This window comes from Vombatus ursinus, unplaced genomic scaffold (genome assembly GCF_900497805.2).
Source record: "Vombatus ursinus unplaced genomic scaffold, bare-nosed wombat genome assembly UNPS02014801.1, whole genome shotgun sequence".
Taxonomy (NCBI): Eukaryota; Metazoa; Chordata; class Mammalia; order Diprotodontia; family Vombatidae; genus Vombatus; species Vombatus ursinus.
In genome coordinates this window covers 29,142,473-29,167,141 of record NW_020954579.1, presented here as the reverse complement: position 1 = coordinate 29,167,141, position 24,669 = coordinate 29,142,473, and the positions used below count along the sequence as shown (strand labels likewise).

The 24,669-nt window shown below is 42.7% G+C and overlaps 1 protein-coding gene across 3 annotated transcripts; it reads right to left on the bottom strand.

Moving 5' to 3' along the window:
* Window positions 1-1,471: 1,471 nt before the first annotated feature.
* Window positions 1,472-24,575, bottom strand: RFNG (RFNG O-fucosylpeptide 3-beta-N-acetylglucosaminyltransferase). Of its 3 annotated transcripts, none has more exons than XM_027873007.1 (8): window positions 24,172-24,571; window positions 20,627-20,675; window positions 19,738-19,840; window positions 19,375-19,528; window positions 18,514-18,602; window positions 18,242-18,407; window positions 2,800-2,885; window positions 1,472-2,660 (listed from the first exon to the last, which is right to left on the bottom strand). In XM_027873007.1, the coding sequence occupies exons 1-8, from the start codon at window positions 24,538-24,540 to the stop codon at window positions 2,594-2,596; spliced, it is 1,083 nt and encodes a 360-aa protein (XP_027728808.1). In that variant the 5' UTR covers window positions 24,541-24,571; the 3' UTR covers window positions 1,472-2,593. The 3 variants fall into 3 exon arrangements, 1 of the variants encoding a protein (XP_027728808.1); XR_003570098.1 differs by lacking the exon at window positions 1,472-2,660 and adding an exon at window positions 17,864-18,072 and having other exon boundaries at window positions 2,802-2,885; window positions 24,172-24,575; XR_003570097.1 differs by lacking the exon at window positions 1,472-2,660 and adding an exon at window positions 3,396-3,539 and having other exon boundaries at window positions 2,803-2,885; window positions 24,172-24,575.
* Between the last annotated feature and the right edge of the window lie 94 nt (window positions 24,576-24,669).

Here is a 24,669-nt window from a genome sequence, read left to right as displayed (position 1 = left end):
TAGAGTCATGGAAGGCCAGTAGCAAGACAAGTCAAAATTCCTGGCAATGGTGTGGCTGCAGATAGTCCTCCCTTGAAAACCCCATATACTCCAAGTGCTTAATAAAGGCTTATTGATTTGCCTTGAAAAATAAGGAGTCACATCAAACAGGGTTTTAGACATCAGACTGTTGGATTTATATTTTATCCCTGGGACAATTTGAAGCTACCAAATGCTTTGGAGCAGGGGAGTGATATGATCAGGCGTGTTTCAGGAATATTATCTTGCCATCTGGATAGGTAGAGACTGGAAGCAGGGAATCAGATTAGGAGGCTACTTTAACAGTTCAGGCCCAAATCACTTTTCACCTCGACTTACATAGCAGCCTTGGAAGTGGGACAGTATGGAAAAGAATGGACAATGGTACACTTGGCATCAGGAAGTTCATATCCAAGCCCAGAAACTTACTAGTTAAGTGATCCTGGGCAAGTCATTTAACCCGTTTGCCTCCATTTCCTTATCTGTAAAAGGGGGATGATAATAATAGACCCTACTTCTCAGGGTTGTTGCAAGGATCAAACGAAATAATGTATTTTGTAAAGCACTTTGCAAAAAGAACTCTATAAATACAGGCTATTATGATTACAGAGTCAAGAGAAGAATGTGGCAAATATAGGGGTAGATTTGACAAGACTTGGTAATAGATTAGAGAAGAGAGAGAACTACAGGACTCTGAAATTATGGACTGGATGAAATTGGATTAGGGAAGGATGATGGTGCCCACATCCAGGGGGACAAAGATAATCAGAATGATCTGTGAGGATCAGCTAGACTCACTTCACTGAGGAGCAAACGCTCGGGCACCTGTCTAGATGCTGGGGAGGCCTGGGGTGGTCACCATCCACCAAATCTCCTTGAGTGAACCACCAGGACTGGCTGGGTGGATGCTATTTTCCAATGTCTTCCTTCCTACGGCCCAGTCCAACTTAGGGAAAAAAGTGTTGAACCAGCTAGTTTGTCTCAAGCATGGAGCTGAGCCAGGGGGCCCGAGAGGCTGGCAGCAAAACAAACACTGAGTTGACAAATCAAGTCCCAAGCAGAGGAACCAGAGGGTGGAAGAGGTGCCAAGCCTTTCACAGCTGCTGGGCCCATGCAAGCCATGTAGCTAATGGGGCTGAATCTGAGTCTGTAGATGAGAGCCCAGAGTGCCCTGCTGTTGGTGGGAGGAAATGGGATTAGGGAGTTGGAAGGGCAGGGCATATAACTTCGAAGGCTTCATCCTAATGCAGTTCCTAAGAGGCCAGGAAAGGGAAGTAACCCTTCGGGCCTCCCATTTAGAGCCCAGAACTTAAAAACAGGGATTCTGTGAGGATCAAATGTGGTAATGCCCATGTAGCACCCTGCAAACCTTAAAGCACAATACAAATATCACTATTGTTATTACAGAGTGGGCTAATGGAGCCAATGGGAGTTACAGAAATGAGAGTCGATATTAACTTTAAATATTATTTATTTGGCTGAAAAACCACGAACCGGTTGGGTTGATGAGCTCTCTGGCTGTGGGTGTCTAGGAACCCTCAATACTGGCTGAATTAGCTTAGGGGGCAGGGAGGGGTGACGATGACACACCCTTTCCTTCCCATTCCATCCAGTTCTTGAAAGATTCAAGGGGTAAGGGACAACTGGAAAACAAGGAGCAGATTGTGGGAAAAGCCCAATGTTTAAACCCTGGCTCAGGTTCAGGGTAGGTCAAGGCTCCTTCCTTAGCTTCTCCTCAGTGCCCCATTAGAGCTGGGAAGAAGTCCAAAGTAGCCAGAAAGCTAAAGATCCTATCTGGCCCTCATCCATTACCCCAATAATCTTTGAGTAGAGAGGGACTCAGAGGTAGCTATTGAGAAGGGGAACTGCTGCTCCCCTGTCATCACCAGGCTCTCCCCAAACCTGCACCTGCTCCAGGGATAGCCCAACCCCGAATGGTCCTAGGCTGCCCTTGAAAAAAAATGAAATCCTGGCCTGTAGCTTGTCCAGTCTTCAGGGGCCCCTCAAGGGCCAACGGCTCAATTGTGACTGATCAAAGGCTCTCATCAGTCAAGGTGCTACAAGTCCCAGAGCTACACCTGGAGGCTCAGTAAACTGAGGCCCAGCACTGTGTGTCTACCAAGCTGTGGAAGGGGGCTCCTGGTGTATAGGCCCCTCAGCCCTGATAGACCACATCTGCATTTTCTTCTCTGTGTGATAATCTGGGCTGTGATCTCTCCCAGGGTAGGGACCCTCATATTTTCCTTGCTGGGCTCTCTCCACAGAGCCCAATCTAGGGTCCTGGATGAGCACTGAGCATGCTCCAAGATTTGGCTAGGTGGAGAGGCACCTCTAGCTAACTCTTGCTTACGTCCAGGACTTCTCCAGATCAGATATGTGACCCCAAAGAAGCCTGTGAACATGGGAGAAGCAGGAGAGAAAGGGTCCAATAGGCTCCACAGGACTGCTGGTGTCTGACGAGGGCACAGGGGTTTCTCCTTGGCAGAAGCAGTCAAGTCCATTTTCTCTGCTCCCCACAGATGAGATCAGGTCATGCTGAGGACGGGTTTGCTTCCAAAATCAGACACTTCCTGGGTTACAGTGGCTTCTTCAGGGGACACCAGGTAGTGTCAGGATACAGAAGGCAATGGATGGATTTAAACCTGAAGAGAGGAGACAGGAGATGATTAGGGCTCTGTGGGACCAAAGTTGTTCCAGATCACTTTCACTAGGAACCCACTCCTACACACACACACACACACACACACACACACACACACTCTCTCTCTCTCTCTCTCTCACCTTGTGGGGTCCTGCTGCAGGCTGAAGGCACCACCCACGCTCACCACGTTCCGACGATTCTCTGGGCCTCCGTAGCTCAGGGTGATCTGAGAGAGGGAGAGGACAGAGGGTCGAGAGCCTGTGCTTGACTGGGCAATGACCAGCAGGAAAGAGCCTGAGGGGCTGTGTTCCTGCTTTTTCTTTAAGATTGGACTACAATAAGAGAGTCAGAGATGTATTTGTGGGCGAGGGGAATAAAGGAAAGGCACAACTAGGAATCAGAAGGCCTGTATTTAAGTCCTAGTTCCATAGTTTACTACGTGACTGATTGTGTCACCTCTCTAAGGCTCAAATTTCTCACTTGTAAAAGGAGGTAACAATATGTGCACTTGCCTTCCCAAAAGACAAGTATGGTCATTAATGAACATTTTTGTTCAAGTTACGATCAGCATAATAAAGACAGCCTCCACTCAAGCATAAGAATTTGGGTTAAATGCATCAATCTAGAGCCTCCTAGGTAAAACACTGCTTTTTTTTTTTAAATCTGGTGTTTTCATTATTTTGTACACAATGGCGATTGAAGAGAGGCAGCGTGGTATAGTGAATAGAAAACCAACCTCAGAGCTATGAAGACCTGATTCAAGTCCTGTCTCTGACACACAGTGGCTTGTGTGACTCTGGGCAAGTCACTTAACCTCTCAGGGCTGGATTGTAGACGAGGGTCCCTCACAACAATGACATCACAGGTCTGGTCCCTAGCCCTATATGTGAAAAGGAGGAGTATTTGCAACAAGCAGGACGCTTGTGGGCCCTGAGTGTGTCAACAGGGCTCCCTTTCCTTCAGAGACCATATTGATCAATTTGATTATTTTAGACAAGCTCTGGAAAGTGCATGTTAGAATTTGCTGATATATAAAGGTGCTAGTACCTTCCTTCCTCTAATCACTTTACTATGGTTACAAAACAAAAATTTTGAACAGTCCCTGGAACTCACCCATTTTTCATTATTCTCTATTTCACCCCATAAAGACAGGAGCTTAACAAACGTTAATTAACTGGCTGATAAAGAAGATACAGTCTTCTTCCTTCTAGTGTAAATGGCTATGCTAAGACCTTTGTAACAGTTTAAGCATTCTTTTTCTTTTGCTAAAAATGTCATATCCCAAACTGTGAGGGAGGCCAGCCTTACTTGATTTACCTAATCTTACCCAAATTCTGGGTCATGTAGCTCAGGAGGAGAAATCATACATACACAAATGTTTGTGGGTGTGTCATACTCTTGAGTGGAAAAACTGTAACCTATGCTGGCTTATTAGTGCAGTGGCTAACAAGGGCCCCAAAAATTCTTATAACAACATTGTTTAGAAATTATTTGTTTTTTGTGAAAGCCATGGTAATGATGGCAATAACGGCAGGTAACATAAGATTACAACTGATTTATCAATAATTATCAGTAAAGCTGAAAGATGCTATTTCTGGGCATATGCCCGAAACAAGTCAATGGCAGAAAGGTCCCATGTGCATCAAAATATGTATAGTAGCACTTTTTGGAGTTGTATTAAAAAAAAAAAAAAGAAAGAAAACAAGTTAAAGCAGTGGCTGAATGACAGTATAAGAACTTAATGGAATTATTTTTTAGAACTATTGATACTGAAGGACTTGTGTTTGGAGATGGTAAAGCAAACCCCTGGGTGGTCTCCTGGGCCTCCTGCCCCATGACAGTAGCAGGGAGGCAGGGTGTTGCATTAGTAAAAAAGGGAAGTAACTTCTGTTCTCTTGATCTCCTCCCTCCTCTCTCTCAAATGTACCGTCCACAAGACTCCTTGTTTGGGAAGTGCTGCCAGGCCACATGGTAACCACTAGCACATGGCCGGCCTCAGGCCTCTGGCTGTCTCTTCAGTTTTAGTTCCTTCCTGGGCACAGCTGACCCCGAAAGCCTTGATGGGAACCTTCCGAGTTTGAATGGTTGGGAACTCCAGAGTCCTCATTTTAGGAGGAGTCCCAAGAAACTATTACAGCACTTCTTGAAAGCGATCACTATTAACAAGCTTACCAGAATACACAGACCTAGAGGGAATGGTTTAGACAGTGCAGAGCCAAGGGAGAGGGGCTAAGGAGCTTCAGCAACCCTACAAAAGCTTCATGCATTGAGGTTGTGAATTTCAACTTCCTGAGGAAGTAAAATAGTAGTTCTAAGTTACCACTGTTTAAGCTCTCCTGGCAACATGTCCCTGTGAGTCTGGCTTTAAGAAACAAACAAATATTTCTTCTGTTGGAAAAAAATAAACAGGTGTCCTACTGTACTTACATAGCATAGTGAATATTCTCTATTTTCTTTTAGGGAGACCCTACACATAAAACCAAACCTAAGCTTTAAGTGATTCTCCCTGGGGCTATAAAGAGCCAGAGTTTGACACAAAAGAGATGGTGGCCCTTCTGTTTGGAGACCAAGGTCTTCCAGGACCAGACCCAGTGCTGTACTGCTTTACCAGGAAGGATTTAACACCCAAAGGAAATGCCAGAGGTACACAGAGGGCAACAATCAAAGAAGAGAGAGAAGGAAGACAGAATAGAAGCAGGACAAAAATGGCAAATGCCAGCTCTAAGAGTGTAGAAATCTGTTTTATCCCCAGCACCTTGAATGCTGTCTTATACATTTTAGGTGCTTAATAAATGCTTGTTGGAACAGCATGATTATGCAATCATAAAGTCTTGTTCTGATTTCTCATCGGGGCATGGAGGTGGCTCTGGTCTGTGGCCCCATGAAGCTGAGAAGGCCTGCAGATCTGCCCCAGGAGGGTCATTTTGGCTAACTGATAAACAAGAAATGAATTATTCTCATACTGACTCCTGGAGTTTTTATATGTATTGGTGGAGGGTGTAGCCACATTGAAGGGTAAATGGTAAAATGCGCTCTCATGTCACTGAATAAGAATGCAGGATTTTACTATGCGTCCCCTTTGACCCAAAGATGCTGTTACTACATTTGTTCCTATACATTTTTAAGCAGTCAATGAGAGTAGGGGCAAAAGTTATATTGATAACTAAAATAAGAAGGAAAAAATAAATCATTAAAAATTACACAAAAGAGAGCAGAAAGAAGTTCAGACAGGGACAGAGACAAGTAAGCAGTGTTAGAACTACTATATTAAATTTTAAATATTTTTCTAGAAAGCTCAAATTAAGCTGTACATGGTAAAGATTAATGGTTTCAAATGCTTTTTCTGTTTTTATGTAGGAAAGTTCATTTTTGTTGACATCTGTCAAGTTCATGATAATAAAACAAAAGTTTATAACAAAAAAAGATGAGGTATTGATGTTGAAAAGTTGATGTGAACACATTTGTGTGTTTAAGACAGTTAATCTGTATGAAAGGTCCCAAGGGATAGATAAGAGGTGGCTAGAAATTAGAATTACTAAAGAGGGACCAATTAACCAATACAAAGACTTTTGAACTAAAAACAGTTAGTTCTCATCCTTGAGATCAGGGGTCATGTTTAAATCTGACTAGAGCAGGGGTGGGGAATCTGTGGCCCAGAGCCACCTGTGGCCCTCTAGGTCCTCGAGTATGGCCCTTTGACTGAATCCAAACTTCACAGAACAAATTCCCTTAATAAAAGGATTTGTTCTGTAAAATTCAAAAAAGGCCACATGTGGCTTGGAGGCAGCTGGTGCCCCACTCCTGGCCTAGAATAACCCAGCACCAAGCATTGAGTATTTTGCACACAGTAAAATGATATAGGATATAAGGCCTTCCAGCAAAATTGTAACACTATTATATATATAAGTTCTGCTACCAGAGACACAGCCAGCTAGGTGACACAGTGGATAAAGAACTGGGCCTGGAGTCAAAAAAAAAAACCAGAGTTCAAATCTGAGCTCAGAATTACCAGCTGTGTGACTCTGGGCAAGTGATTTAACCCTTGCCTGCATAAAAGTGGAGAAGGAAATGGCAGCAAACCATTCTAGTACCTTTGCCAAGAAAATCCCACAAATAGTTGGTCTACGGGGTCATGACCTGGTTCACCCCGATAGTGACAGTCTGTGGACATGAAGGATAAGTATACAGGACAATGTGTGAGTTTGGTACAGTAGATAAAGCTTCATAAATATTTTTTTCCAAAACTGGAATTCTGTAGCTAATGATTAACAACTATTTTCTTACCTTCCTTCAATCTCAAATCACAGAGAGAACATGGATTACCACAGCATTGTTAGTTTCTCAAAACACTGTTCTAACTGTAAAATGCTCAATCTACATTTAAGCTACTTGATATGGGAGAAAAGACACTGGAATTTGGGTCAGGAGCTTAATTTTGGTCTTTGCTATCTAAGAGCAGAGATCTTAGAGAAGTTACTGATATAGCTTCTGGCATACAGTAAGTGCTTAAATATTTAAATATTTGTTGACTAAAACTCCCTGGGTCTCAATTTTATCATTTGTAACCAAAAAAAAAAAAAACAAAAAAAATCAAAAGGAGGATGGACTAGATAACTTACGTGGTCCTTCCCATCTCCAACATTTAATGATTCTATGAGTCAAGAAACCTAGGTTTGAATCCTGGCTCTGTCATCAACTCACCTCCTCATCTGTAAAAGGAAGTTGCACTAGACGCACAGGCATGTTTAGTACATTTTGTTACAGTGGAGACCCATGATATTTAAATTTTTTAAGCAAATATTTATGGAATACTGACTCATAAAGACATAATTTTTATTTAGCAAACTAAAGAAACTAAACTTAATTTTTAAAATTAGAACTTTACTTTAAAAAATACGCTTTAAAAATGAAATTTTCTTTTTCTGAGACATCAGCTCAGTTAACCATATACTCACTCCTATCAATAGATGATCTGAAGACCCTTTTTGGCACTAAGAGTATGATTCTTACTGTACAGGCCGCTTAGGGATCAGGTAGCCACACAGACCACTGCTGCCCCCTAGTGAAAGGTTTGAGCAGCTACTGATCTCTTCCTTTTCCCTTAAAGACCTTAACAGAGCTCCTTCACACTCTAAAACCTACCTATCCTTGAAACAAAGTATCAGGCTTTGCATATCCTTCTAGATCTGTTACCTTCTTTTGGGCACACCATCCATTGACATAGCTTACTACTCCAATGACTTCGTGTATAATTCTTGTCCATCGTTCCCCAAGTCCTATAGAATCTAGACTCCACATCCTGGCTTTTTTTCCTGTTTACTCTATCTTGGGCCTATCAATGGAAGACTGGCCATCTGGAGTGTCTGGCTCACCTATCTTTCTCAGATTCCTTTTATGACACTTCACCATCTTTAGCAAGATGCAACAACTGCTTATGCCCTATGTCTTTCTATTTCCCTTCAAATTACTTGTAATTTTGGCTCTTCAGACATCACGACAGTCTATGATTTGCAGCCGTATAGAATTAGACTGAGGATATAAATTTATATAGGATTCTGGGACAGCAAAGTCACTGGGGTCATGGAAAGCACCTCACACATTTCTTACACATGACCCAGCCAGATCCCTTCCTCTGCCACTACTATATGGAGAGGTGAACTACCTCCAAGGACGGCTGTCTGCGACAACCATGTGGCAGTCTAAGGTAAGTTTTCCCATCAATTCAGTTGGTCCTATATGGCTGGCTGGATAATCTCTTTCACAGAAATTGAGTCTCACTGAAAGGACTGTGCAGTGTTCAAAAGCCAGATGCTTTTGTATGATATTATCTATAAATAGAAGCCTTTGGAGAAACTACCATCGGCAGAGAATTCTGTAGAGAACAGAACCCAGCACACTGGTAAACATCTTTGGTGAGCATTCATCTTCTTGTTTTTGTTTTGTTTAATATCAATAGTTGGCATGTTATTGAATACGCTCATCTCTGCAGTCCAACTCTCACAGTTAGTAGACAGTGCTGGGTTTGGAGTCAAGAAGACTCAAATTCAAATTTGATCTCAGACACTTGCTAGTTATATGATCCTGGGCAAGTCAATATCTCTCTGCTTCAGCTTCCTCATCTGTAAAATGGGCAAGATGATAACGCCTACCTTCCAGGGCTGTTGTTAGGGCAAAATGAGATCATAACTGGAAGGCACTTTGCAAACTCTTAAGCCCTACAAAAATGCTATTTTTATTATTAATTTGCATGAGACACCAGGTCTGAGAGCCTTCAAAGTTGTATCCTGCTCTGCCCAAGCTAAATGCTTGTTTGAAAAACGGCACTAGGAGTCATACCAAGACACAAGTCCCAAGCACCCAAGGCGCCCAAGGTGAGCTAGGCAGGCGGCCTGACCAGTGTGCTTTCCAGAAACCCAATCAGGCCTAGCAGGGCCACGGAAGGAAGTGGAACCAATGCCTGATTGAGCAACATGCAAAGACAAGGAGAAAGGGACTTCTTATTAAGATAGCAGCTTGAAAAGTCACAAGAAGCCCAGTTCCCCAAACACTGGTTGGTTCTTGTCTTTCACACTCAAAGAGGACCAAAATGACACCACTATGTTGGGGGTCAATGTACAACGTGTCCAACTGTGGCTGAGCAGCACAATACCAGCTCGGAAGGCTCTACCACAGGTGGAGCACAAATAGTTTATAGGACAAAAAGTCTGTACTCTAACAAAGAGGTACCAAGATTGAATAATGATCAAGAAATCCAAAGTCAGCACCTTCATCCAGCCTAGTACTGAATAAAAACAGAGCCAGAAGCTTCAAGAAGAGTCATGCCACCCAGAAAGAAAGCCAGCACGATCTCAGGCAGACAGACTGACCGCAACTCCTGACCAGGGAGGCTCTGGGGAAAGTGGGAGGGTGGAAGTAAGCGCTCTGAAGGGGGACACAAACACCTGCCTGCAGAAAGCAGATGTACGGGGGTGGGGGGTGGAAGCTAGTGTCAGGAATGAAAAGTCAGGACCAAATGGGGCCTGATGACCCTATGCAAGCGCTTGGAAAGGGTGATGCCTGGCTCTGGCACAAAAAGTCAAGTTAAGAAGTGAGGCTGGAGATAGGGGTAATGGGAGGACACTGAACACAATGAAGAAATACTATGGGTCAAGACATGCCAAAGAGATCAACAAACCCAGAAGAAACTCAACAAAAACTACCAGCACAGCATCAAGACTACAAGAAACTTGAGATAAAAAAATGGAATACGCAAAATAAGAGTTATAAGAGGAAAGAACTAGAAGAATAGCTAAGAACAAAAAGTGGAAACCTTACCAAAGTAGCAGACTCCTTGAAAATTAGAAGAGAACGAACGACTCCATGAGAACAAAAAACAGAACAAATTTTTTTTTTAATCAAAAGATTGACAAAATTTGGAGAAAATGTAAGGTATCTACTAGTGAAAACAACTAAGCAACTAGAAAATAGGTGAAGAGATAACTTAAGACTCTCCAGACTCCCTGAAAACCATGATCTCCCCAAATCCCTCAAAAGAGCCTGGATATGAGATTTACAAAAATCATAAATAGGAGCTGCCCAGATTGACTAGAACCAGAAGAAGTGAAAATAAAAAGATTCTACCAGACCACTTTCTGAAAGATACCCTAAAATGGATATTCCCAGGAATGCCACAGTCAAACTACAGAGCTTCCAGGTCAAAGAAAAAATACTACAACCAATCAGTAAGACAGTATTCAAGAGCCAAGGAACTAAAGTCAGGATGATCACAAGAAGACTTGGCAGCAACTACTACAAAAAAAGGGAGAAAATTTTTAGAATGAGATTGCAAAATGCAAAAGATAAAAAAGACCTTCAGTGGAAGAGAGGAATTTTAAACATTCTGGTTTAGAAGACCAGGGCAGGGTAAAAATCTGAATTGGAAACACAGGAGTCAAGAAATAAATACATTTGAACAATGGAAAGAGGCTAAACAATGAGCAAGTACTTACATTCTATTAGAGGGAGAAAAGTCTCCAAGAGTTACAGAGAAGTTAGGATACTAGGAGTACTACGAGTAGTTTGGTTCTGTTTTGATAGCCTAGAGAGGAAAAACACAGGTAAAAAAAAACATCAGCTTCAGAAAATGGATTGAAAAAGAAAGATTAAAAGAAAAGAAAACATGTAAGAACTAGTGAAGAGGGTTGGTTGGGGGAGAGAAGGTGAGGAAGAACGCATTGGAAGTGGACTACTCTAATTACTATACATCACTGGTTTTGTTAACATTCCTTCCTTTCTTCACCATCTCTTTTGTGACAAAAGGGAAACAGGTTGTAGGGAAAAAGGAAAAAGTACAAGATGATATGACATAATTAGCAATCATAACAAGGATTAGTTCATCATAAAATAAAGCAGCATAATAGGTTTGAATGCAGGACCCAACAGTACACTGTTACAAGAAACATGTCAAACAAAAGATTCACAAAGGGTTGAAATGAGGGGCAGAACAGAATTTCTTATGCTTCAGGAGAAATTTTTGAAAGCAAGGGTAGCAATCATGATCTTAAAGCAAGAACAAAAATAGACATGGTTAAAAGAGATAAGCAGAGAAATTACATTATGCTTAAAGATACTATAGACATTAAAATATTATCACATTTAATATATAGGCACCTGATGCCATAATATCTAAGTTCTTAAAAAGAAAAGTTAATCAAATTAAAGATTAGGCAGCCTGGTAGTATAGTAGAAAAAGTCAAGTGACTTGAAGTCATGAAGACCAATTTTAAATCCTGCCTTCTCTCAACCTCAGTATAATCATCTATAAAATGGGGATGACATTAGCACCTACCTTACAAGGTTGCTGTGACAACTAAATGAAAACTCATGTGAAGCACTTTGTCTACCTTAAAGTGCTATCTAATTGCAAGTTCGGATTATTAATAGAGGGAAAAACAGACAGCAAGACTATAATAACTAGAGACCTCAAAGTGCCCCTTTCTGACCTAATCAATATTTTTGAAAAGATAAATAAGAAAGAAGTTGAGGACCTGAATGGAATTTTAGAAAAATTGGATATAATAGCCCTCTGGCAACTACTGAATGGGGATAGAAAGCTATAAATACTATTTTTCTGTGGCACATGGCAGATTTGCAAAAACTGACCATGTAGCAGGGCATAAAAATCTCAAACACAGAAAAGTAGAATTATTAAGCAAATTCTTTACTGACTATAATGCAACAAAAATTGTAATAAAGGATTGGAGAAAGGATTCAGTTTGAATGGAGGTGACCACTACTAGTAACAATAACTAACATTTATTGGGCCCTTTAAAGTTTGCAAAGTGCTTTATAAATATTATCTCATTTGATCCTCATAACAACCCTGAGAAGAAATAATTAAGAAGTAGATACAAGACTAACAGCCATTCCTGAATGGAAAAGTGGTCAAAGGTTATGAAAAAACCATTCTTAAAAGAACTGATAAGTATTCACAAACCCTATGAAAAAATGTTCCAAATCATTAATAATGAGAAAAGCAAATAAAAACCCTCATTCTACAAATTGGCAAAAATGACAAAAAAAAAGCAACAGTCAACGTTGGATGGGTTGTGGAAAGTTAGGAATGTTAATACATTGTTGGTGGAGCTATGAAATGGTACAAGCATTGTGCAAAGCAATCTGGAATTGGAAAGAATCAGAAACAAAGTAGATGCCTATCAACTGGAGAAGGGCTAAACAAAATGTGGTATATTATGAATGTAATCGAATATTACTGTGCTGTAAGAAATGATACATGTGATGAATACAGAGAAGCATGGGAAGAGCTATAAGAACTGATGTGGAGTGAAAGTAAGCAGAGCCAGGAAAACAATATACTAGTAACTACAACAATGTAAATGAAAGAAAAATGATAAAGATCAAATAGGACTCAAAAGAGATATGAGAAGACATTCCCAACCTATCCCTTCGTGGAGGTAGAAGGTCCATTGGTGTTACACAATGAATGTGTTTTCAGACTTTTTCAATGTATCAATCATTTGTGCTAATTTTTGTCCTCTCTAAAAAAAGTACTATTGTCATATGAGTTGGCTCTCTGGGAGGACAAAGGAAAGAGACACGTGGGATAACTGTGGCGATATAAGAAAGAGAAAAAATACTAAAAAAAAGCTTATTTAAGAAACAAATAACAACCACCCTGGGACATGCTATTATTATTACCCCTATTTTAGAGATGAGGAAACCGAGGCAGAGAGAAGTTACGTAACTTGCCCAAGATCAAAACAGCTAGTAAGTATCTGAGGCTGGATGTAAACTCAGGTCTTCCTGATCCTAGGTCCATTGCCCTAGCTGCCACTAAATAATTTAATCACAAAGTACTGGTGGGTCAAAGCACAAATCATATAATTTCATCAAAGAAAATAATAGTAAGATAGCTTAAAGTAATCCTGAGGAAAAAAATTATACCTTTAAACACTTTCTCTCAAAAAAGAGAAAGATCAAGAAATGGGGTCCACAACTAAAAAGCAACAAAACACAACCCTCCCCCCAACTAAACAGAGATAGAAATCAGAGATAAACAAACCTCAAAGAACCCTATTGAACTGATAAATAAAACTAGGAGTTATATTTTAAACTAATGAAATACAGTAGACAAAAGAGAAAAACCAAACTGTCAATATAAAAAATGAAGTGGGAGACCTCATAACAAATGAAGAGGAAATGAAGGGAAATATTAGAAACTATATTGCCTAAGAAGTATGTGCTAGAAAAAAAAAATCAACAAATGAAATGGATAAATATTTGCAAAAAAATATAAAATGCTCAGATTATTAGAACAAGAAATAGAGAATTTAAATAACCCAGTATCAGAAAAAGAATTGGAAAAGCCATAAATGAACTACTGAAAAAAAAACCCTAATGGCCAATAACAGTGATTTTAAAAAGGAGAAAAGAAAGAAAGGCGTTATCAATGGAACATTTTAAAAATACACAGAAGAGAGCAGTTAATAACTACCAAGTTAAATTTAATATTAAAAAAAAAAAAGCTGAAAAAGATTCCTGACTTCAAATACAACTCTCTTTTCCACAATTTTAAAATGTTAAAAAGTAAATAATAGACAATCTCAAGTTTTCTACATTTCTCAGTCAACTATGTCATGCTAATGATGTGGTCAGCTTCTTTGGAAGCCTGCCTATTCTCTTCTCATGTTTTCATCAAGGATAACTGACAAGTATGCACAGATCATCTTCACAAAGATGCTGGAGAGATGAAAAAGCAGGCATATTGGTTGGGAAGTAGACGATTGACTTTCAGGTGCCCTTTTCCCACATATTAAAGTATTTTCCAGGCTTTTCTAGCTTGCTCATGTATATGCACTGTTTGGCAAAAGTTAAACTTCTTAAAGTAGCGACAGATTTAATGCATTTACTTTGGTCCATTTCCTGTTTTGCAGAGTTTAAACAGCTCTTTTAAACAGGTTGGACCGGGTGGCTTTAATCATCAGGCACAGTCTTTATCCCATTTCCTAACCCAGTATTTACACTGATGTTTTCTTTACCCAGTTGATGATCTGACTGCACACATGCAGCTAATTCTGAAAGAACTTAGACATCTGTAACCAGTTGTTCCTGTCTGTTGAGACAGTCGAGTTGCTTTTTTTTGTATGATACTGTTCTACACTCACTGCCATGTCTAGTGCCTTCTGACTTTTCTTTTAAATAAAATACTTGTGATGTAGACACATGAGACTTTTGAGAAGTTTATAAACCCCTGGATGCTTTCATGATTTCAAACCATATATTTTAATATAAAATAACAAAAATAAAGATTTAGATAATCATTTAAGTAACTAAATAATTCAAAATAATTATTTAAATAAACCATATTTTCAACATAGTTGTTGCCAATGCTACCTCTGTGACTAGGGTCACTGGTATTCAGGGTATATCTCAACATATAATTCCATTAGTGTGGGTGCTCCTTTCACCAATGAAGACTGAAATCCCTCTGGGACGTGGCAGACAGCCTTTGAGAGGGGCCATAACCCAAAACTTCATCATCCTGTTTGTGGCTGATCTGGTAGTGAGCCTCTCCAAATTCAGCCAGGCTGGTTTTCAGATAACAACTATAACAGTGCATTACTGAGTCTACATTCATTCATTCATTCATTCATTCATTCATTCATTCATTCATTCATTCATTCACAGAATTTGAGAGCTGGAAGGGATCTCAGCAGCCACCCAGGTCAATGAGTATATACTACAACATTCCCGACATGTAATCCTCTCAAAATTTTAGACTTCCCAAAATGAGAAGAAAACCATCCTTGCTTGAGATCTGCTCCAGTTTTGGACAGTTCTAATTGTTTGAAGTATTTCCTGATAGCGAGCCTTAATTTGCCTCTTTGCAATTTCTTCTCATTTTTCCTGGTTCTCTGAGGCTAAAGAGAGCAAGTACCATCCTTCCTGCACACAGAATTATAGATGTTTCAGATGAAGGAGCCTCAGAAGTCATCTAATCCAACTCATTTTATAGATGAGGAAACTGAGGTCCAGGGGAGAGAAGGGACTTCTCCAAGGCCAGAAAGATAGTCAGAGTTGGAGGCAGGGTTTGCACTTGGGTTCTCTGGCTCCAGAGTCAATGCCCTTTCCACTGAATTACTCATGGCTGTCATGGCAACCCCTGAAGCCTTCTCTTCTCCCTTCAACAAACATTTACTCCTGGCTCATTCTTTGATGCCTACAAACATGACCACATCCCCCCATGCTACCAATCCCCACTCAAGTCTCTTCTTGCTGGCTGCACTACTTCATAATGACTAAGAGCCCCAGGAAATCCAACTTCCACGCTCACTCAAGTTTGCCCCATCTGATAGCTTTTTCTCAGTCCTTCTTGTCTACCACATAGCAGACCACTGCTGACTGCCCTCTCCTCCTCTCTAGGTCTTTGTGGTACTCTGTCCTCAATCATCACTCTTTTCCTACCTGTCTAACCCTCCTTTTCAGGCTCCCTTCCTGAAATCATCTTCCACATTCCAATCCCAACTGTGGGTACACCCCCAGGCTCTGCCCTGGACCCTCTAATCTTCTTTCTTTACACTCTCTCATCTGGTGATCTCATCAGCTCCCATGGGTGTAATTACCACATCTATGTAGATGATTCTCAAATCAGTACATCCAGCCTTTGTGTCTCTCCTGAACGCTAAACTCACATCACTAACTAACTACTGGACATTTTTAATTGGATGTCCAATAGGCATTTTAAGCACCACATGTCCCAAACAGCACTATATTTCATTAGTTTAAAATATAGCTCCCAGTTTTATTTATCAGTTCAATAGGGTTATTTGAGGTTTGTTTATCTCTGATTTCTATCTGTTTAGTTGGGGGGAGGGGTGTGTTTTGTTGCTTTTTAGTTGTGGACCCCATTTCTGCCCTGCATCCCCTCCTCCCCCAATCCTTCTCCTAAGCTACCTGTTTCTATTAGGGGAATTACCATCATTCCAAACACCCAGGTTCTCTACCTTGGAATCACCCTCAATTTCTCTATTCCCCACCCCACATTTCTAATATGTTATCAGACCTTGTCATCTCTTAATTCTGTCCAACATCACCCTCATTCAGGTTCTCATCACCACTGCGACAGTCTCCTACCTGGCAGTTCTATTTCAAATTTCTCTCCACAAGTACCAAAGTAATGGTCCTAAAATGCAAGTCTAACCCTATCACTCTTTCACTCAAACTCCAGTGGCACCCTATTGCCTCTAGGATCAAGTAGAAATTCCTCTATTTGGCATTTAAAACCCTTAGAATGTAAACTTCTTGCAAGAAGGAATTGTTTTATACTTTGTACTTGAATCCCAGGGACCTCGCCCAATGCCTGGCACACAGTAGGTACTTAAATACTTGTTGAATGCCCGATTACAACCTGGCCCCAACCTACTTTCTTTCCAGTCTTATGATATGTTATTCCCCTTCACACATCCTAAGGTCCAGCAACACCAGCCTTTCTACTGTTCCTTACACAGGACACTCCAATGCCCATCTCTACACTTTTTCACTGGCTGTCTCCCCACGTCTGAATGAAATGTTCTTTCTCCTCAGAATCAACTCAGCTGAAGTATATGAAGCTTTTCCTGGTTCCCCCTGACTGCTAGTCTTCCTTCTCTCAAAATTACCTTATACATGCCCATGTATGTACATGTGGCCTCCCCCAATAAAATGTAAGCTCTTTAAAAATAGGGACTGTTTTGTTTTTGTCTGGATTTAGAATTGAGGACTTGGGTTCGAATCCTGGACTTTACAAATAAGGTGTCCTTACTCTGTCACCTTGGTGAAGTCACAACCTCCCTGGGCTTCAGTTTTCTTCTCTATAAAATGAGGTTAGATCAGTGGGTCTCTGAGGCCCCTTCCAGCCCTAAGTCTATGATCCTAACATCTGCATGACTTGTTGCGCTCATTTTGAGCACTGAAAGATAAGGTAGCTCAGCCTGGCATGAAACGGTGTTTTTTCTTGCATGGAGGTGCACAATGAAATCAATTCTGCAACTCCTGTATTGGCTTCTCCAAAGAAAGTTTCCGAGGTGTCCTTTATGAAGCTGCCTGAACTACAGGGACAAACACCTAACGGGGCTTCCTACCTTCTACGACCTACCTTCCACACAGCTACCAAAGTGATAAATAGTTTTAAAGCACCATGTCAAGCTGAGTGACTCAAGGACAAAAAACTGAAAGCTCTTCACAGCCCACCTATTTTATACTCTTCCCCTTCTGGCCCTGCAGGCCCTACCTGCTGTCCTCTGCACGTGGCCTTCCTTCTCCTGCCTCGGTGACTGTGTCCATTAGAGCATAAGGTCACTGAGATCAGGGACGGCTTTTGTTTTGTCTTTGTATCCTGGCTACTTAGCACCAAGCCCGGCAGTAAACACTTAATAATACATACTTCCTGAATTGATCTTTATCTCTTTTAGTTTCAATTACAATAAGAATATAAGTATGGAGATAGTTCAGTTTTGTTAGGCAATGTGTTGTGGTGGATGGAGTTTAGGATTTGGAATCAGGAAGACCTGGGTTCAAATCCTGCTTCAGATTCTTACTAGCTACGTGACCCTAGGCAAGTCCCTGCCCTTCTGTGTAAAAGAGGTATAGGAGGGTTAATCTTTGAGCAACTCCCCAGCTCAGAAAGTAATCACAAGAAGTTAATGAAATATGCATGCTTTTGGGTACCTTTAAAAGAAGGGAGATTTGTGAATTTAAAGCGTAGTTGTGGAGTCAGGCCCAAAGTAGGGAGGGGTGAAAGGAGAGGGATTTCACTCTCCTCTTTCCTGCCTCAGCCAAGATACCCGGCAGCAAACTTATTTGTCCAGGAAACAGTCCCTCCAAAAGATGAAGAGTCAGTTCAACAGAGTTCAAGGCCAAGTTGAGGGAACAACTCACTGGAGACAGACAGACACAGATACAAAGAGACAGTCACCTAAGGGACTAAGGGAGATAGTCATTTCCAAGAAGTACAACCCCAGGTAGCAGAGAGCTGGCTATGGACTCAAAAGAGAGTGACCCCTACAACTGAGGGCTAGCCAGTGTGGCAGGGGCTGGGTGTGGTACCTGGCTGAGCAGGGTGTCAGCTGGCAGCCTCTGCAAGTTCTCCAGGTGGGAGTGGAAGAGGGTGCTATGCAGTAGTTTCACCTGCAGCAGCCCTTCGATGATATAGCCAATGGTGCAGTCATCAGGGAGTCTGACCTTCTCGGCAGTGCTGATGAAGTTGCCCAGGCTGCAGGGAAGGTGAGAGGTCGCTCAGAACATGCCTGTGCCTGTGCCCTTCCCACCTGTCCTAGGCTGGCTGCTTGGAGCCGGGAAGCCCAGAGGCTCCCACTCACCTGGCCCAAGGACTCATTTTGAGGGCAAGACCTCTGCTGATGCAGAACCCAGCTCCTCCTGTGGCAAACCAGAACTTGACTGTAGACGCCTGGGAGGCAAGCAGAGAGAATCCAACCTCAAGGGCTGGCACATCAGACCTCACTTCTCCCTCCCCACCAAATTAATTTCCCAGAGTCTGCCCTTTGTCTGGAGTTCCTGATCTACACAGCACCGCGGGGTTGAAAGAGCACTCGAACTGAAGGAAGGGATCCAGGTTCAAGTTCCAGCTCTTGTGCAAGACATAAGTCCTCTGAGCCTCAGTTTTCTCATTGGTAAAACGGAGACAAGAGTACCTATTCTACCAACCTAAAAGGAACAAATAGGATGATACACATGCAAAGCACTTCAAAAGACTACACAGCTCTTTTTAAGATCTCAGGTCTTTGGTCCAGGAAAAAAAGTATTCCTTATCACCTTCTCTCCCCCAAGCTTCCTCTTGCTTGAAAAATCATTTTCCACTGGTCACTTTCTAGGTTCTCAGTCCAATATCTTCCTTTTCGGATCTAGCTGCTCTGGGATCCCTTCATCTGGCTTTCAGCTTCCAGGAACATCCCTGCCCAATCTTTTCCCTCCTGCACTTCCAGAAAGCCCTCCTCAGTCTAATCAGAGGAAAGGTCTGGAGCTGAAAGGGAACCTGGAGGCCACCTAGCCCAATTCCCTCACTTTACAGAGGAAGCCCCGGGGGTTTCACAGACAGGAAAGGTAGGTGGCTCCCCAGATTCTTCTCTTCCTAGTGCTGAATTCTCTCAGGTGTTCCCCTTCCCACCCTGATCTTCCTACTTCAAATGCACAAATAAAATAAAAGTTTCCAGGTCACTCACGGTTCCACTTCCCTGGGCTCTGTCAGCTGCCTCAATAGGGTGGTCCAGACTAGGTCGCCCCACATAGACATCTTGACTTGGGGAGAAACCAGAGAGCAGTTGTAGGAGCCCTTTGGAGTTCACATAATTGTCATCATCCACATGGCAGAACCATCTGCAAGGGATGAGAAGGAAAGAACCCCATTAGGTAGGGTGGGGATTATTACTCTTGGCAGCCTCAATGAGCCCAGCTGTTTAGCTCTGGCAGCTGAAAGAGTCAGGGGAGGAACCACAAAAACAAGCTGTCTTAGCGTCTGATGGCTGGGATTTCTGGGGTTTCCTGAGTGACCCCCACCTAGTTTTCTGCATTGGCAACTCACGTACTTCCTTCCTGACTCGATGAACTTGTCATACTCCACGGACATCTTGCAGCAGAGTGCCTGGCGTGTGTGCATGGCAGAACAATTGGTGTTGATGACATGGTCTCCTGGACAGAATAAGAGATGGGTGAATGGGACGGAAGGCAAGATGATAGCCAATTCCAGGGTTACTTCAGGACATGTCATTTTAGTATGAAATGTTAAGAGAGGCAGCCTGGTACAGTGGATAGAGGGCTGGCCTTGGAATCAAGAAGACCTGAATTCAAATCCTACCTTTGATGACCTAAGTGACCCAGGCTAGTCACTTAAACATTCCATGCCCCCAAGCAATTCTTTAAGACTATTTATACAATAGAGTTGTCAATCGGCAGAGTGCATGAAAAAGGAAGTCTACCTACTGAAAGTTATCCATCAATAAAATCACAAGTCCTGACCTGCAGCATGACCCCAGCCAAGCACGTAAATTGAAAATATTGCTGAAGTGGACATTAGAGAAGAAAACTCGGTGAGCAGAGCATAGCTGCTTGGTAAATTCTGTTGCCTATTTCTACTCTCTCAGATCATATGGCATCCTGGAGGCCAGCCAAACATTAGGGCTCTACACCAGCTTATGTTTTAGTTCTGGTGTCTATCTATGTAGTCAAAGTGATTTATTCATTAAAAAGTAACTTTTTTTTTTAATAGGAAAAAGACAGTGACAACCTTAGTATAGCCCTTGGAGACTCTAGCCAATGGCCTGGTGTCATGAAAACAGGTCCAGGCTAGTGAGTTAAACCTGTTCCGGTCCCAAGCTCTGGGGTAGGAAAAAGAAGCCAAATATCCCTTATCCTCATTACATGGCAGATATAATGCCAGTATTCAGTACAAATGGTAATGATGGAAAACTTAATTACCTGCTCGAAGGCGTAACTCTGGGTCTTCACCATCTGTGAAGATGAAGGTCTGGAAGAAAAAAAAAATTAGACCCAAAAGTTGAAAAAATGGCATCTTTCTGGGAGTCCCTGAACTACCCACTGCCACTGGCCCTTGTTGGTTGCATAGGTAGCCTACAAAGGCCTGCCCTTTAAATGGCCCTATCTCTGCCAATGTTTTAGTCAGTGTTTTCAAGAATAGAATCAGGAGAGATCTACATTTAAATCTTACCTCTGGCATTCATTAGATATATTCCTTTGGGCAACATATTCAACCTTTCTGAGCTTCAGTGTCCTCATTTGTAAAATAGAAGCAATACCTGCAATACCTATACCTCAGAGGAGTGTTGTGAGGCTGAATTAAAATAATGTAACAACACACTAACAAATCTTGAAGCAATTCATCATGCTGGCTATCTTCTCTAGATTCCCTGATCCCTGTCCTCAGATCTGTTAGGAGCAAAGGCAAGTAGAAGACACAGATTTGTCTTTGTCTTGGTGCAGTCCCAGGGTTATTCTAATCTCCTGGATGGGGTTGGGATCTAGACCCCAGAAAGAAAAAGCCCTAGAACTTTCCCACCTGGCCAAATCTCTGGAGTTCCCCTGAGGCTATAATCCCATCAACTAGCCTTTCACTGTGGCTAAACCCAATCTCCCAATTCCGTTACCTTTACCCTAGCCTAGCCCTCCCTATGTCCCTGGCCCCACACTTAATCCTAGCTAGGCTCCATAGTCCAGTTCACCCCAGGTTACATGCCACTCCCATTCAGATCTTCCTTAGACCCCTCCTCCAGTCACCCCAAACTACTTGGCCACTCCAAGATCCCTCCCACAGTCTTTCTGTACATAAGGTCCATCTTGTCTCCATTAAGAGGCTCGGATTCTTATAATTTAGCCAGTGCTCAGATTTTTACAATCTAGCCAATAGCTAACAGGTGTTCAGATTCTGGCTAATATGGCGGATCTTTAATAAACCTTGTCTTTGGCAGAAAGAAGGTTTGGGTTAAGTTCTTTCAGGTAGCACCCACGTGTTGTGATCTTGGAGTCCCAGAACCCCTAAACCTCTAGACCTCATCACTGGCACCCACAGAAATGGCTTCCTGGGTCTTATCTCTACTGATATAAACTGCCCATGGAAAGAGGCACAAAGCCACCAATACTAACAGGAGAAATGAATAAACCTTGGGTGGTTGTTCATGGAGCAGGGAAAAAAATTAGTGTGTTTTCATTAAAGAGAGGAACTGTGCTTTTCTTTGAAAACTGTGTTGCAATTTTATACTATTACACCCAAAACATGAAGACAGATGGAAAGAACCCAATTTGAACAATGTGCCTATATAGCTCTTCCAGATCTAATTGTTCACAAGATTTGTAATGGAAAGGTTCCATAGAGATCATCTAACTCAAACTCCTCAGGTGTTTTACAGGTGAGGAAACTGAGTGACAGAGAGATTAGGTGACTTGCCCAATGTCATACAGCACAGCTGGGATTCAAACCCAAGTCTCAGACTCCAAATTCACTCCTCTTTCCAGTACACATCACAGTGCTTCTTCAGCAAAAATCCAGGTTTTCTAACTCCAAGTTATAAACCTGTTGGCTAAATATGTTTTTGCCTTCATTTTGTCCAACAACTCTCATGGCTGAAAGGGGCCAGAAAAGAATAACCATTGATCCTGATTCCAGAGGGACATCAAACCAGCCTGTAAGACTGTACCAACCTACTTGCCTGGTCACACCATTCTACTGCTCAAAAACAGTCGATACCCCACCTCCAACCCTAGCCAAATTCCTAAGCCGAATCATTCAAGATTTTCCAAAACTCAGTCTCAACTTACTTTCCCTGCTTTTTCTCATACTGTTCTCTTTCACAGACCAGAATATATGGTTCAGCCAATCTGGACTACTTGCCATTCCTTGAACAAGTCCTACCCTCTCCAGGCCTGTGTTCATGCTATTTCCTATGCTTGGGAATACTTTGCTAGCCAACATCCTACCCATTTTTCAAGGTTCAACTAAATGCCACTCACTGCCTTAATAATAATTACAATAAGAATAACTAACATTTACATAGTGCCTACTATGTGCCAGTAACAGTGCTAAGAGTTTCACAAATATTATTTCATTTTTATCCTCACATCAACTCCAAAGTGCCATTATTATTCCCACTTTACAGATGAGGAAATTGAGACATATAGAGGTCAAGTGACTTGCCCAGGGTCACATGACTGGATGAGTACTTCCTGGGAGGCCAAATTTGAATCTACATCTTACTGATTCCAGGTACCCTCTAACTACTAAAAAAAATCTTCCCTACTCCACACAGATGGACAGGCTCTAGCCTGTATTTCTCCAATGCCTTTATGACAACCTATAGTCTAGTTATGTAAATAAGTTGAGCACAGTGCCTGATACACAGTAGGTGTTTAGTAAGTGTTTGATTATGCACATTTTATCTCCCCCTCCTAAACAGTAAGGTCCTAGAAGGTAGGATCTTACTTATCCTCTTTTCTTTCCTTCAGCTCCCAAAACAGTGTTACAATGTTACGAAATATAATAAGCTGCTCTAGTCACCTGTCACCAAGGTGAAAGTTTCCGATTCCCCCCACCCTCCCATTTTTCACTGGCTATCTGTCATGCCTGGAATCTTCTCCCAGCTTGTTTCTGCCTCCCGGCTTCCTTCAAACTCAGCTCAAATCCTCCCTTTTCCAAGAAATCTTTCCAGGTATTTTCAATACTAGTGCCTTTCCTAAGAGATTACTTCTCATCTCCCACGGATATAATCTTGTATGTCCCTAAAAGTTTCTTGCTTATTGTTTCTTTTCTTGAGAGCAGGCCCCCTTAGTAAAGTGCCAGCCAAACAGTAAGCCCTTAAATGCCTGTTGACTTGACAATAACACATTTAGAAGGCAATTTCTGTTAAAGTAAGCTAAAAATAAAATGTAAGATGGAGAGCATTATTCTGGCCTGCAGAAGACAAATTAAGCATCATAGCGGGGGACTGAGAGATGAATGGAATGTTCAGAGAATGGGGGTTCCCTGTCCCTGGAAGTCTTCAGAAAATAAAGTTATAGTTGCATAATCTGCATAATTATATAGGAGTTCTGTTCTCAGAAGTCCACCTAAAGTCAAAAAGTGTTTATGAAGTGCCTACTATGTGCCAGACCTAGTGATGAGTGCTGGGGGTTATCTTCTGAAGTCCCTTCCAACTCTGGGATTCTGTGTTAGGTTCCCCCTAAGCCAAGTCACGAACCCCTCATAAAGGGCCTACTATGTGCCAGCCTCGGTATTGGGTAACCCCCCTAAGGAAGTTCTGAGGTCCCTTCCAACTCTAAGGTTCCGTGCCACTCCCTCCTCGAAGAGAGGGCCATCTAAAGCAAGTCATGAAGCCTATATGGACCGCCTACAATGTGCCGGGCACCCCGCTGGGCGAGGGGGTTGCCCAAGGGCGCCTTCTCCTCTGAGATCCTGCTCCCCCTGCAGAGAGGGATCGGCGGAGGGCTGGAGTGGGGGTGGGGGTCCATCCTACCTGCTGCTGGGCCCGGGAGATCCAGGTGCGGAAGAGCAGCTCCAGCCGAGACTTGTGATACTTCTTGGTGGTCTTCACGGCGATGAAGATGTCCCTGGGCTCCAGCCTCTCGGGCGTCCGGGGGTGCGCGGCGGGCGCCCCCAGGAGCCGCTGGAGCACGCCCTGCAGGGGCTGGGCCACGCCCCCATCCCGGGGCCGCGGGGCGCTGGGCGGCTGCTCGCAGGTGGGGGGCGGCCGGGGCGGCGGGTGGGCCCAGACCCCCCAGGGAGCCTGGAGGCGGGGGAGGGGCAGGAGCAGCAGCAGAAAGGCTCCCAAGGCCACGGACAGCACGAAGCAGAGTTTGCCCAGCCCCACGCCAGTGCAGGTCATCCTTCAGCCCCCACGGGCCCCGGGCCCTGCCATCGCCGCCTCCCCAACCCCGGAGGGCCCCGGGCCCGGGCTGGGCGGCCGGGACTCCGGGCTCCAGGCGCGGCCTCTCGACGGACGCCAAGCACCCAG

What these genes read in the sequence shown, in the direction of transcription:
- RFNG (XM_027873007.1), bottom strand. Translation starts at nt 24,540, where the DNA reads ATGACCTGCACTGGCGTGGGGCTGGGCAAACTCTGCTTCGTGCTGTCC. An exon ending in GAGCCCAGGGAAGTGGAACC is followed by an intron (nt 18,603 to 19,374) that starts GTGAGTGACCTG and finishes CTTGCCTCCCAG; the next exon opens with GCGTCTACAGTCAAGTTCTG. An exon ending in CTGCAGCAGGACCCCACAAG is followed by an intron (nt 2,661 to 2,799) that starts GTGAGAGAGAGA and finishes TCCTCTCTTCAG; the next exon opens with GTTTAAATCCATCCATTGCC.